This window comes from Peromyscus californicus, unplaced genomic scaffold, assembly GCF_007827085.1.
Source record: "Peromyscus californicus insignis strain IS unplaced genomic scaffold, ASM782708v3 Scaffold_7__1_contigs__length_154581171, whole genome shotgun sequence".
In the NCBI taxonomy this organism is placed as follows: Eukaryota; Metazoa; Chordata; class Mammalia; order Rodentia; family Cricetidae; genus Peromyscus; species Peromyscus californicus.
In genome coordinates, this window is record NW_026294595.1 from 13,961,407 (window position 1) to 13,976,259 (window position 14,853).

At 51.1% G+C, this 14,853-nt stretch overlaps 1 protein-coding gene across 2 annotated transcripts in view; it reads left to right on the forward strand.

The window, feature by feature from the left end:
• The window catches only part of Ccdc187 (coiled-coil domain containing 187), a 39,621-nt gene that overhangs the window by 7,762 nt on the left and 17,006 nt on the right, over positions 1–14,853 (forward strand). The window contains exons 3-9 of one of the 2 annotated variants that reach the window (XM_052725588.1): positions 37–590; positions 880–1,063; positions 4,350–4,462; positions 9,741–9,838; positions 10,146–10,259; positions 10,716–10,840; positions 10,971–11,023. In XM_052725588.1, coding sequence (XP_052581548.1) covers positions 37–590; positions 880–1,063; positions 4,350–4,462; positions 9,741–9,838; positions 10,146–10,259; positions 10,716–10,840; positions 10,971–11,023 — 1,241 coding nt within the window. Of the gene's footprint in view, positions 1–36; positions 591–879; positions 1,064–4,349; positions 4,463–9,740; positions 9,839–10,145; positions 10,260–10,715; positions 10,841–10,949; positions 11,024–14,853 lie in introns of both variants that reach the window. The other variant, XM_052725589.1, reaches the window with a different exon arrangement.

The following is a 14,853-nucleotide window of genomic DNA, read 5'->3' on the forward strand; positions in this document are numbered from 1 at the left end:
CAGGCTGAGTGTCCAACCACTCTTCTGTCCCTGCAGTTTCTGTCTGTGTTTGAACAAACCATGGAACCGTGCTGACACCCAGGACATTGGACACCCCCCAGAAGGCATGAGTGGTGTCCCTCTGCTACCCTCAACTGCTTCCTCCCCTGGCCCCGTGAAGCTCCAGGACCCACCCGGGGGATTCTGCATCTACCTGGATCCCCAGGACACTGAGCGCCCGGGCCCATCGGGCCTCCTGCACTTCCAGTACAAGCAGGCCCGGCTGCAGGCCCTGGAGACCATGGCCGATGTCCTCAAGCAGCGTATTGACATCCTAACCACCAAGCTGCACAAGTCGACATTCCCGGACACAGCTGGTGACCTGGCTCCGGACATGCTGCCCTTGGGTCCCAGCACAGCACCTGTCACCCCCACTCTCACCCCTCCCTCTTACCTCAGAAGCTTAGTGTCTGACGGGAGCATAGGAACCCCCCAGGACTGGGTGGACCTGCAGGCCAAGCCCCTTCTCCCCAGCACCTACTTCCAGGATGGTGAGATGCTGCCCTGGAGTCCCAGCTGGGAGCCGCAGAGCTTGAACCTGGGGGTCCACGGTGAGAACCAGCTCCAAGGTGGGACTGGGCAGTGGGTGTCATGCCTGTTGGGTGATCCTTGGGCTGGGAGCAACAGGGCCCCACATTTCCTGTCTGGGGAGCAGGATGGGAGTTGTCCAGACCGCGAGAGTAGTAACAATAACTGATGCTCCCTGAGTAATATATGGCACAGGCCATAGTTGTCTCATCCCATGTTGGGGGAAGGGTGAGGTTCTTCCCAAAGCCTGCTGCCTGTCTGCCCTACCTTCCCAAGGGGCAGGAAGGCCAGCAAGGCTTCCATGCTCCGCAGGTCCGGTATCCAGCACCCCCGCCTCAGTGTCTCAGGTCACCCCTCACACTCAGCCTTGCCCGGCTGGCTCATCAAGTCACGGGGCCCTTTCCAAAGGTGTCATAGAGGAGAGACACCGGGAACTAGAGAAGAAGCTGCAGAGAGAGATGGCCACCCTCCAGACGCTCGGCGCCTGCATGAGGAGGTGAGGCCAGTTTGCTGTGCTGCGGCTCTGCCTCTCACATCCCCTGCCGGGGTCCTCGTGTTAGCCCAGGGCCCACAGCCGGGAGTCTGGGTGCATCGGGCCGGGAGGAAAGTGACACAGTTTGTGTGTCTGAGGACTTTGACACAAGGTTCATTAGCCTGTCTGGGTTCACTGTCCCAGGAGTTCTCAGCACTTACCCGTCCCTTCTTCTGGCCTTTGTCCCCAGCCCTCCCCGGCCTCCGTCTTTTCTCAAGTGCAGTCCACACAGGAGCTTATGATGTCCCTTCTGTAGTGTTCATGACCCTCACACCCATCTCATCCTGTTTCCTCCCTGTGTGTAGAAGGGCCCATTCTGCCCCACCACGCTCAGCCCTTAGTAGCTTCCATTGAATCCAAGGTTGGGCATGGCCCAGGAGGCTTTTGTCCTGGGAACTCTGCAACTGACCCTCAGCAATTGCCCACCAGAAAGCTAATGGCTTCCTCTGTGTGCAGCTGTGGTTTCTGTCCTTTCCAGAACTTGGAAGTATGTTTGGTCAACCCTCCTGAAAACTTCCTCTGCCTCCCAAAACGCGCCCCCCCTCCCCTCCCCTGCCTTCTGTTCTCTCACCTGGGCCTTATCCAAGGCCTCCTCCAGCATTAGAAGCTCTGTGGTCCCCAACAACCCCCATGCCTCCTCCTTCTCTGTGCCATGTGCCACCCACCAGAGGGACCAACACACATCCTTCTCACCTGGCTGTCCTCACACTGCAGCACCCGAGGCAAGGAACTCCAGCCTGTACAGCCTCTCTGTGGAGTTCTGGTCAGAAAAGAGGGTACCCATTCTGGAGGAGGCTGGGAGGCCCCTGCTACAGGGCCTCGGCTGGCCCTGAGTCTGTGCTTGACAGAGTTCACCAGAATGACCTCTGACCTCAGCTTGGTCCCCAGGCACAGAGGCGGTGTTATACTGCTAACCACAGCCTCAGCTGTCTTCCACTGGGCAGCTGGTTAGTTATCTTAGAGGATAGCCCCTCTCATACAAGAAGAGGCTGGGTACGGTCAGGGCTGAGGGCAGATGCCACAAACTCAGAGCAGGGGGACCAGACTGTGAAGGAGGCCATGGTAAAGATAGGGGTGGCGTGGAAGCCAAAGTGTGGATGCTTCTCCACTTCTGGCCCAACCCTGGGGGAGGGTGTTTATGACAAATCTCAGCGCCGTCTGTTTACCTTGAAGCTCATACTTCCTCTCCTCCACAGGAGAGGTGGTCAGGTGCACCCTCCACAGCAAAAGGCCATGTGATCTCCCCAACCCCTACCCACTGCTCCTCCTGGAGCTGGGACACTTCCCTCCAGATGCCTCACCTGACTCCTCACTAGGAAATCCCCCACTCCTCTAAGGAACCTCTTGATGGAGTTGGTGTTTCCCGGATGATAAGGCCTGTGTTGTCATTGGCTCATAATGGCCAGTAGGGGGCAGCATTGTGCTGAGATTTTCCTCAGCTAATGAGACAACTCCATGGACTGTTTCAGAATTTTTGGAGGTTTAATTTCAGTATCCCAGGCTCTTATAGGCAAGGTGACCCCCAAAGCCCCAGACCCAGGCACATAAAGTCCTGATGCTGACATTCCTGGCACAAAGCTACAGGGGTTGTGGCTTCCCCTCCAGGGGTATCCAACTTGTTAGTCTCTGGGCCACTTTATCGTCTATGTAGCTCACACTAAGAACCCCCATTAGAGTTCTTTAAATGCTGGAATACATTGTTTTTGTGTTGGATGCGTTCATAGCTCTCCTGGGGCTCATGTCGTCTGTGGGCTGAAGGCTGGACACACCTGAGCCGTCTTCTCACTGTGTTCCTGCCCCAGATGAGCACCCCCGTGTGGGTCACAGAGTTCTGCAGGACCAGTACAAACAAACCCAATAGCCAGGAAGACCAGAAGAGGCCGAAATCGTTCTCAGCTTCTATTTCCCAGAAAGATGGGGGTTCTGGGAGAGCAGGGGGGAGGCTTGCTGTTCTCGCTAGGTAGCAGGCCACAGCCAGGTGGCCCCGCCGTTTTACTTTTGAGGATCAAAGTCAGCTTTCTTGTTCCAGGCTTGTGGTCTTCCTTCTGTTCCCCTCAGGTGCACCATCTAGGGCCTGACCTCCTGTTGTGTGGAAGTCAGCACTCAGGCTGAGTCTGGGCAGGACCCTCTCCTCAACCCCACAGCACTTGGTGATGGGGTGGCCAGCCTGTCACCATCTTCTCACAGTTAAGGACACTAGGGGTTCTAGCCAGCTGTCCATGGGACTTAGTCCCACCTATCTTCACAGTTAACTTCACCCCATTGCTCCTGCTTTCTGGAAACTCTTTCTATGTCTGTGTTCCCATAGTGCCTTGCAGCCTTAAAATATGTTCAGAAAGAACTTTACTCCAGGCAGGGGTTGGGTGTGGTCATACCATATCCTAGCCCTGCACAGCACCTGACCTGAAGGAGGCTTGAGACAGAGACCTGTGGGCCCCGGGGGCTGCTGGACACAGGTGTGGGTGACCTATTTGGTGGTTCAGGTGGAGTCCAGGTCTCTATGTGCCAGGGACAGATGGTGCCTTGGGAAGAAGGTAGAGTGAGCGGAGGCTGTGTTCACCGCCCACACCAGCTAATTTCCATACTCATCCTCTGTGCTTCAGAGCCTTCTAATCCCTGCAGCTGCTGCATGCCCACCTGGGCCAGGCAGCTTGCTGCCCACTGTGGCTGCTGTGACCTGGGTAAAGGCCATAGCCTTACCCGTCTGAGGGACGGCAGCTGCCTGGAGAGCATGCGGAGTAGAGAGTCCTTAGTCATAGCTATACCACTCCCCTGATGGCCCAGCTCTACTTCACAGGCACAGCTATAGCGCAGAGCCACAGGGCTAGCCATGAGGTGGGATTGTGAGGTGTCCCCTCATTCCACATAGCCTTGTGGATAGTGTTCTTATCGGCCAACAGGGATGAACAGGGTAGCTACATTAGCACACTGGGCTGTGATCCCACCTGCAGAGCTGCTGGTGATGGAGCTAACATTGCACACTGGCTAGGCTGCTACACATACACATACACACACACACACACACACACACACACACACACACACACACGCACGCACACACACATTGTGACCCTACTTGACTGATGGAGTCAGACCTTAAGCCCTCAGGTCTGTCTCTAGACACACTGCCTGGGTCTTAGGGCTGCTGGAGGCCACAGGAGCAGAGATTCCTGCTGAGTTAGGGTCCTCGGACTCCTCCTTTCTCCGCCCTGATCCCGACTTCACTCATCATATGCTCATTGTCTTCTAGCTCACTTGGGCTACCAGCTGCACCAGACCCCGCCTGTGGCTCCCTTTGGCAGGAGGAGATACCGGAAGCCAAAAATTCAGGCTTGGTAACGCCCTGGACCACTCAGAGCTGCGGTAAGGGCGAGCCTGCAGATAGGCCCTGGGCTGGCTGGTCGGGTGGCCAGGGGGGCCTCCTGTGGGCCTCTTCCACTGCCTAGCGTGAGCTTGGTCTTACAGGGTAGAGACCTTTTTCTATGTGATGGCAGCCACATGTCAGTATTAAAGTGTTTCGAGGCTCTCCAGCCCCCACCGCCTACTCTGCTCCTGTTGCGCCTGTCATGATGTATGCCATAGCTGGTCTCTGGAATAGCCACACTCCTGCAGCCCAGGAGTGTCACCCTTCTTTCCTTCCTTATGTCTGTCAGCCCAGGTTCTACATTGTCTTTGGTACTTAAGTGTCTTTGTTCCTAGGTTTCAGCTAAGGAAACTCAGGGCTGAAGAGCTGGCACCTGGAAGGGGTGTGAGGCATTCTCTTGCTGACCACAGAAGCCACAGAATCCCTGGGGGAACCCACCTGCCCTCAGGGTGCATCCTGCTAGTGGTCTGTAGGCTGCAGTGGGAGCGTTCCTGCCCAGCATGACAAGGACATGGGTGCCAGGTTTGAACAAACCTGGAACTCTGTTCACTGTTTCATTACTATTTGCTTATTTCCCTCGGAAAATAGGTTTTGAGTATGGTAGTAAGATACCCTGTAAGCCCAGCACTTAGGAGGCCAAGGGAAGAGGATCACAAATTTAAGGCTAGCCTGGGTAATACAGAGTTCCAGGCCAGCCTGGGATACATAGTGAGACCTAACAAACAAATAACAGCAAAGCACACACAAAAATAAACACACACACACACACACACACACACACACACACACACACACACACACACACACACAGAGGAAACAGTGCTTGGGATATAGCTCAAGCATAAAGTGCTTGCCTAGCATGTATGAGGCCGTGGGTTCAATCCCCAGTGCTGCACAATGAAACCAAACCAAACAGCAACAACAAAAATGATCATGCCCAGCTTTTAGAAACATTAAGAGTAAATGTGAACCTTAGCTCTGCCCAGATCCCTCAACCAGACAGAGTAGCCCTAGGGGATTGCAGGATAGGCATTATGGCCTGAGAAAGGTTCAGCTTTCCCTCCAGGGTAGATCCAGCAGAGTGGGTAGGGAATGTCCCAGATTGGGCTCTGAGCCATGGACGTACCTGATAGATGTGAGTCAGCGCTGAGAACTATGTGTGTGTGTGTGTGTGTGTGTGTGTGTGTGTGTGTGTGTGTGTGTGTGTGTGTGTGTGTTGAGGGGTGACTATCGGCTCTACACCATGAGAGAACCAGCAGGTGGAGGCTCCTGGTCTCTGGCTCCAGGAGATTTTCTCCCCTAGAATAGGACATCTGGGGGCTTCAGTCAAGAGCTGCCAACTCTCCTAGGCTCCCAGACTACCAAAAACCTCAGTGGTCCATGGACTTACTACTCGTGTCACACTGACTGAGTGTGACATCATACCTGACACTGATCAGAGCTCAAGCCTCTATCCCAGGAAAATCTGCATTTTAGGGGCACCAGGAGATGGCAGGTGAGAATTCTGGGCCAAGAGGGGCAGGAAGTACATTTGTGGAGATCCTCGGCCCACAAAGGCCCTGGTTGATTTTTTTAGTTACTTGCCTTGTTGCTGTGCCAAAAATCCCTGACTAGAATTAAGCCCAAGGCAGGAAAGGTTATCAAAGGTAGAGACTGTCATAGTGGAAAGCCAGGCGGCAGGAGCTGGAGGCAGCTGGTCACATAGCATCCTCAGTCAGGAAGCAGAGATAATGGATGCTAGCAGAGAGTAATGGATGCTGGTGCTCGGTCCAGAACCTGAGCCCGTGGGATGTTATGACTCACAGTCAAGGTGGGTCTTCTCACCTCAGTTAACCTACTCTGGACAAACCCCACAGATTTGCTGAGAGGCTTGTCCCTGCCAAGTTGACAATATTAACATCATGTGGGGCTCCAGCCTGTTTCTGAGGGCTACTCTAACAGCTTGAACTTATGATGAGCAGGGATGTGTGGGCTCACAGTTCAGAAGGTGGGAAGTTGAGAGCACTGACTGGGGCTCCTGCTACCCCTCCACACAGCAGAAGGCCACAGAGCGAGACCCTCCCATTTGTGATCATTTCTTTCTTTCGAAGCAGGGTAGCCTTTATTTAATCCACTATGTAGCCAAGGATGGCCTTTATTTAACCCACTGTGTATCCAAGGATGGCCTTTATTTAACACACTGTGTATCCAAGGATGACCTTTATTTAACACACTGTGTAGCCAAGGTTAGCCTTTATTTAACACACTATGTATCCAAGGATAGCCTTTATTTAACACACTATGTATCCAAGGATAGCCTTTATTTAACCCATTATGTAGCCAAGGATAGCCTTTATTTAACCTACTATGTATCCAAGGATAGCCTTTATTTAATCCACTGTGTATCCAAGGATAGCCTTTATTTAACCCACTATGTATCCAAGGATGACCTTTATTTAACCCACTATGTAGCCAAGAATAGCCTTTATTTAACCCATTATGTATCCAAGGATAGCTTTTATTTAACCCATTATGTAGCCAAGGATGGCCTTTATTTAACCCATTATGTATCCAAGGATGGCCTTTATTTAATCCACTACATAGCCAGGGATGACCTTGAACTTCTGATTCACCTGCCTCTATTTCCCAAGAGATGGGACTACAGGTATGTACCACCAGACCCTGTTTATGGGGTACTGGAAATGGAACTGAAAGCAAATACCTAATGCAGTACACTCACAAACCAGCCCTCCCCTTTATAATAAGTCCATTCCTGGCTTTCGTGGTAAGGCTCTCCCACTTTAGCGATAAGGCTTCACTGTTTTAGAAGCCTTCCTTCCTAACCCTGTTACCGTGGCTACTAAATATCTACATAAATTTGAGAAGGAGCATTTAACCAGAGGAAAGCCCTATCTCTCCACAGAAAGTGTACTCCAGACAGTGAGTGAGATTCCCAGAATGCCCTGGGCTCTGCCCACCCTCTGCTGGGTTTATATGCTCTCCTCCTCCAGACTGACTAGGCAGTCTGCTGTTGTGTGGGAGTCGAGAGCAATTCCTGATCACGACAAGATGGCCATCTCCTCCAAGGGTCTGGCCCTCTCCTTACAAGGGGGGTACCCTGTCTGATCCCTCAGCCTCATTTGCCATTCCCTGAGCAGAATGTTGGTAGGTCTCAGGAACAGCAACAAGAGGGAGGCCCTCAATCCCAGCCATTAGTATATACAAGCAGCGCTGTCCAGTGGAACTTTCTGGACTTCAACGCCTAGACACCCCTGCTTGGTGGAACGTTTGCTGATGAGGGATATTGTGGTAGCTGTCAGACATGTGTGGCTGTCAAGACCTGGAACTGTGATGTAACATTTTTTGGGGAGAGAGAGAGAGAGAGAGAGAGAGAGAGAGAGAGAGAGAGAGAGAGAGAACAAACCAGAAGACAACCTCGGATAATATTCCTCAGACATCCCCACCTTGTTTTTTGAGACAGTCTCTCACTGGCTGGAACTTGCCACGCAGGCTAGACTGGGTGTCTGGTGAGTCCAGGTTTTGCTATTCTTCATCTCTGAAACATTGGGATTACATGAGTGTGCCACCATGCCCAAGTTGTTTTTTGTTGTTGTTGTTTTGTTTTGTTTTTTTCTCCTTTTTCTAATACAAGGTTTTGAGGTCAAACTTGGGTCCCGGTATTTCTCCTCTAATGTACAAAGATAAACACCAGCTGTGCCTTTTGCTGCTTTTCTGGAAGCAAAGCTCCACTCTCAGGCTCAGCAGGTCCCCTGGGGGCAGAGGAACCACAGTCTAAGCACTCTTGTGGTTATCATCCTTCCTACCATCAACCGCTGTGGCTGCTAGGCCCTCGTGAGGCAACCTCACTGGGTCCCACAGTCCTGGCTTTAGGTGGTGCTGAATTCTGGGGGCTCCTAATTGTCTTTTGAGGGGAGTTAGGGATTAAGGCAGGGTCATTCTCTGCATGTGGTGATCTCAGCTGGGAGCCGACTTAGTTTTTTTCCGGGTCACAGTTCAGTGCTCAGGGACGTGTATCCTGTGACCTGTTGGGGTACCGACATGGCTGAGGAGACCAGGAGCTTCCCCGTCAGATGCATGAACGAGAGGGTGACAGAGTCCAGGCACCTTAGTCTCCTCAAGGGCCTGGACGTAGTAGTGGAGCCTCTTCTCCTGCAAATGACCGGGAGCTCAGTCAACCCGAGTTGTGCCCAATTATATGGGGGTCCCACAAGAGTACTCAAGTGCTCGCGTATGTCCTGTGGATGCACCCTGCTACTCCCTGGTCTTTTTCTGTCAATGTGCGGCTATTGTTCACAGATTTTCATCTGCTCCTGCTCCAAGAGGCTGAGCTTCTCTGCCCATGATGGCATGCAGTCTGCCAGGGAAGATGGTTCTCCTTGGGCAGAGGACTGGGATTCTGTCCATAGCCCTCCCCGTATCATGACCGGCCAGTGACTGAGAGTTGTCAAGGGCTATCAGGAAGGTCCTCTCATCCAGGCCAGAGGGTTCAAGCCAACCATTCTCTGAGCCCTCCCTTAAAGCAAACTCTTAGCAGAAATGAGGCCGATGATAAGGCAAAGGATGGGTCAGGAGAGAGACACAGCCAGCCCCTAAACTCACCTCTTCCCCAGAGCTCCTCCTGGTGGAAGGAAGCTCCACAGGGCAGGAAACGCCAACAGTGTTCAAAGCCTTGGCCCTGGGGGGGGGGGCATCAGAAAGAAAAGAAGCCCCTTCTGCTACCCTCGGAGACTTTGTAACTTAAGGGGGAGCACTCCAGAATTCAAAAGAACACCCTAGACTCACCTGTCTGTAGCACATACTCACCTCACCTCAGCAACATTGGCAACAACCGTAGCTTTCAGGCCCTGTAAAGCTATTGTGGGAGCCTCTCAGGGAAACTGTTTCCCCCAGAGGCTCTGGTCGGCCAGTGGTTTGTTCAGGATCATTTCGAAAGTGCAGGACGGAGCTGAGACTGGAACCTGGGTCTGTCTGGTGGCTCCTGTCACCGATGCTAACTCGATTCTTGCTTCTGGAATGAATGGTGACCAGAGTGAGGAGGCACACTAAGTTTGAGGGAGGGAATACAGCCACATGGCAGCCATGCTCTCATGAAGGGCTGCAGGGAAGGGGCCTTCTTGAAGTGCTGGACACTAGCATGGTCCTTGTGTAGTGGGCCTTCCCTCTCGGCCTCTGGCCTCAGTTTCCTTGCAGGCCAAGAAGCTGTGAGTGCTGAGGCTGAACCAGGAGAGAGGCTCAGAGCATACCTGCCACTCAGGTGCCCTCCTCCGTGGTCTGCAGGTCAGCAGGAGCCCAAGGGGCCACATTCTGGAGGCCTGCATGGAGGGCACCTGACCAATTTCCAGCTGAAATCTTTGAGCTTTCTCGAGTCACTGAAGGTATGTCCTGCTCCATGATACTAGGCCAGTGAAGCTGTGCCCCCTTTAGGCTTCTTCTGTTTGGAGGTTAGCTGTGAGCAGCCTCTGCCCCCAAGGCTGAGTAGAAGGCTCCAAAACACAAAGCTGAGGGTTTAGAAGCAGCCCCCACCCCTGTCCCTCAACCTGGATAGGGAAGCCCCAGATAGAAAGAGTAGTTGGTTGCTAAGGGGGTCAGGCCCTGCCCAGGCATGGGATTTACCAGGGCGATCTTTATAGTCTGTTGCTAGCAAGACACAGGTGACGCCTGGAATGTGGTTTCTCACGACAGCTGGACCAGCAGAAGCAGGACCAGGCACTGGCCCTTCTGCGGCAGCGGGCAGAGCAGGAGGTATGGGAGACGCAGATGGCACTGGATGAACTTCTCTTCAAACACCAGCTGAAGGTCAGTGGGCTGCCCTTTCTGAGGCTTTAACTGGTGTGCTACCCCTGCCCAGTGTCCCTTCCATCCCACCCAGCCTGAGGTCCTTCTAAAGTGAGCACTGTCCCATGGATACGGAGAGGCATCACCAGTCTAGAGGGGAGCACAGAGCCACATGAACTTACTTGAAGAGAGATTGGATGCTTTGGCCACTTATGTCCTGGGTACATCCACACTGAGGTGCCCATGGCTGGTTCCAGAGCTGGGTCATGGAGAGGGGTCTTTTCCTTCTACTCACCCCAGTCTGTTACACTGAGCAGTATGGTCTCTGTTGGAGCCCAGAGCTTATGACCTGTGGTGTGTGTGATATACAAACCCCAGTATGTTTCTCTTGCCTGATTCTGGGACCCGGCCTGGCCTGGCTGGCTGTGAAACCTCCTCTCTCTCTCTCTCTCTGCAACATCAACTCTTGCCTCACAGCAGCGGATGGAGAAACCCTCAACCCAGCAAGGGCCAGAAAAGGCTACAAAGCTGGAACAGCAGCGGATGTGTGGTGGCCTAGAGCCAAGCACAGTCTCCCTCAACACAGTGACAACCAGATCCAGGTGAGGCCAAGGCTGGGACCAGATGCCACCTCACAGGGTAGAAGAGGGCAGGCTTAAATTCAGGTTTCAGGCAATGACAGTGGCCTCTGGTGATTTCGTGACCCTTCAGATCACCACCCTTTCCACATAGAGACAACACCGGATCCTCGAAGCATCCTGAGGAAGCAAGAGCAGTTTCTGCAGGTGAGTGTCCTGTGTGACATGTGCTGGCAGGTAACAGGTAGAACAGTGCTAAGGACGGCATTGCAAAACCTCCCAGAAGATTTAAGCCTCAAGGAGCTAGTCACACCAGCCTACAGCTTCACCCTCAGCCTGACACAGCCACTCCCCTGGAAAGCTTGGCCCCTCTGTCTATTTTTGGTGGCCACAAAGTACTTCTGTAGGCTTTTGTTGATCTCCACACTCAGGCTTTTGCTGGGATATGCCACATGTTCTGTTGGGCGAAACATCCTGCGATGCCAGTTAGAGCAGTTGGTGACAGATCACTCACATCTACTGCATGCATGCTTGTGGGCTTTTCCCTCATATCTACTGTTGTTGGGGTGGGGTAGGGTGACACGCTACTTAAGAGTCCGATTGTGGGCTTCTCTAGTTCTCTGGGCAGTTCTATTAGTGCTATAGCACATAATCAACCTTTAGGATTCTGATGAGCTCTTGATGAACAGGGCACTTCTGCAGTGTGCTTTGTCCTAGAGTCCACTTTGTATGTAAGTTTTGGTTTGTGGGGTTTTTTTGGGGGGAGGGTTCTATGCTAGCATCTCACCTAGGGTCTCCTTGGCTGGCCTGGAACTCATCGGTAGCTGAAGACTACCTTAACTTTCTGACCCTCCCTGCCTCTGCCTCCCAAGTGCTGGGGTTATAAATGTGCATTATTATGCCTGGTTATGCTGTGGCTTCATTCACACTAGGCACGCACATTACCACCTGAACCACAGCTCCTGCCCTCCAAAACATGCACTGACATCTGTAGACCACACCAGCTTTCCTGTGACTAGGAAAAAGGGCATCTCCCTCGCCACACTCTTACTTTCTGTTTGTGTCTTTGTATTTGAAGTATGTTTCTTCTGGGCAATATAATTTCTTTTTTTAATCCAGCCTCTGCCTTCTAATTGAGATGCTTACAGGGAGTGAGATTATCCTCAGAATTAGGTTTAAGTTGTTCACTTGGATATTCATTTTTCTTGTTCCTTCTATCTTTTATTTTCTTTTCCCTCCCACTTTATCTGTCTCCTTTTGGAATTTTGGTTTGATTTGTTGATACAGGGTCTCACTTGGTAACCAAGACTGGCCCGGAGCTATGTAGCCCAAGATGACCTCTAACTCATAACAGCCATTCTAATTCAGGCTCCCAGATGCCGAGGTTATATGTATACACCCGATTTTTTTTTAAGGTTAGTGTGTGTGTGTGTGTGTGTGTGTGTGTGTGTGTGTGTTGCAGAGGGCCAGGGTCAACCCCCAGGCTTCCTGCATCCTTGACTGCCACTGAGCTATAGCCCCACTCTTAGGAAGCACAGCCCCAACCCTAGTGTCATCTTGCTTACTTTGCTCCGTGTGCAAGGAACCCACCCCCAGGTCCTTTCGTTGCTTTGTGGGTTCTGTGTGTTCGCTCTGTCTGCTTTTCTGTTTTTCATGCGATTTTGTAATGAGAGCCTCTGCTTTCCCTTCATGTTCATGTGCTGGGGCTTTGTTAGGATTCGGTGATCTGTGGGTTTATCACTTCAGATTTGGAAAACTTTCAGGTCTTATTTTTGCAAATACCTTTTCTTCTTCCTCTCTTTTTCTGCAGGAATTTCGATTACCTGCATGTTAGGACACTTGATGCTGTGCATTCTTTCCTCAGCAAAGTCTAATCTGCCACTAATCAATGTGGTTTTTCATTTTAGTGTTTTAAAGGTTCACTTTGAAAATTCTATTCAGATCTTTTCTTCCATCCTCCATAGTTGTACTTGCTCCTTTATTTATTTGTTACTTTATGTGTATGGGTGTTTTGCCTACATGTATGTTGTGTACCACTTGTATACATTACGTGGTATCTACAGAGGCCAAAAGAAGGCATCAGATCTCCTGGAACTGGACTTACAGACTGTTAGGAGCTGCCATGTAGATTCCGGGAATCCAACCCAAGTCTTCTAGAAGAGTAGCCAGTACTCTTAACCACTGAGCCATCCCTCCAGTAAAGAGTACTTACCCTTTTAAACATATGCATACAATTATGAAAACTAATTTTCTATTTAAATTGTTTTGTATGTGTTTACTTATGGGGGGCTGTATAACAGGGCCTATGGGAGTCAGATGACAGCAGCAGGAAGTGCTTCCCTCCCCCTTCCCACCACATGGGTCCTGAGAATTGAACTCAGATCCTCAGGCTGGGTGGTAACTTCTTCGATGACTTTAGTTGATGACTCCCTGCTGCTCTGCTTCCTGCTGGCTGTTGTGGACTTCACCTTGGTGTAAGATACTCTTATTTCTATACACATGATGGTTAAAAAGTAGTATTTTATTAATTCTTTGAAAATTTCAAACTGTATTTTTGATCATATTCAAACCTGCTAAATCACTGAGCTCCACCCCCACCCTAACCACTCAACTCACTCTCACATTCTCACATTCTCACATTCTCCATCCCCCCACAACACACACACACACACACACACACACACACACACACACACACACACACACACAGAGTCTAATTTGTGCCCTCCAGGACGTGGAGCCTTCCCTAGAGTTTGTGAACCTACCATGCATGGTCACACTTTCAAAGAAAACCAATTCTTCCTTTCCCAGAAGCTATCAAATGCCCATGGCAACTTGGCCAGTGATTAGATTCCTTGCCCACCTCCCCCACCTTCACGCTAGAATTCTGTCTGGCTTGGGCTTGCACAGATCTTGTGCATGCCGTATCAACTGCTGTGTTCATTTGTGCAACTGCCTTGTTGTATCCAGGAAACGCTGACCCCTTGTAGTGACCTACCCCTGGCTCTTAGAATCACTCTGCTCCTCTTTCACAGTATCTGAGTCTGGAGGGGAGGGGTGTGATATTGCCATTCCATTTAGAGCTAAGCACTCTACAGTCTCTATATACACATTCTTTTTTAATGTTTTTTTTTTCAAGACAAGGTTTCTCTGTGTAGTTTTGGTGCCTGTCCTGGATCTCGCTCTGTAGACCAGGCTGGCCTTGAACTCACAGAGATCTGCCTGGCTCTGCCTCCTGAGTGCTGGGATTCAAGGCGTGCGCTGCCGCCGCCAGCTAGATACACATTCTTAAGCTTTGACCTCAGATGTAGTTACTGGACTTAATCTGATCCTTTTGGGTCTTGTTTCTGTAACTGGCCAGTTGGATCCAGATCACTACTAAGACTGGGGCTGATGAAACCTCCCAAACCAGGCAGTGTGTCCGTGTGCTGCCCAGTGATCCATGGGTCACAAGGCACATAACCCTCAGCCTCCTTCTGGATGCTTTTTAACTTGCACTGATCCAGTCTGTTCTCACTTGACAATCAGAGATGCTGAGTATTAGAAGCATAGAATCATGGGATTCTCTTTGTGGTTTCCTCTCTAATATACCATTCCATCAACCCTAGCTGTCTGTCTCCCCAGACTCAGTTCTGTCTCCTCTCCTGGGGATCTGCCTACATCAATTTGTTCTCTCTGCTGGAGCCTAGCTCTCTTGGGAGGTTGTTGTCGTCGTTGGTCTTACCTCCTTTGTATCTGTCTGTGAGCACTGTGCTGGGCTGTTGGTATCAAGTGTCTTAAAAATTCCCTTTCCTATCTGTGAGAATGTATGTAAATATGTCTGTATAAAACACGCATTTTCAGATGTGATGGTGAGTCTAGTTCCTTTTGTCCTTTCTTGGTACGATATCAAAAATATCCTTTAATAATTTTTAAGTAAAAAGCCTTTGGGGGCCAGACATGGTGGTGTATGCTTTTAATCCCAGCACTCTGGAGGCAGATCTTTTTTGAGTTCAAGGCCAACCTTGAACAAATCGAGTTCCAGGACAGCCAGGGCT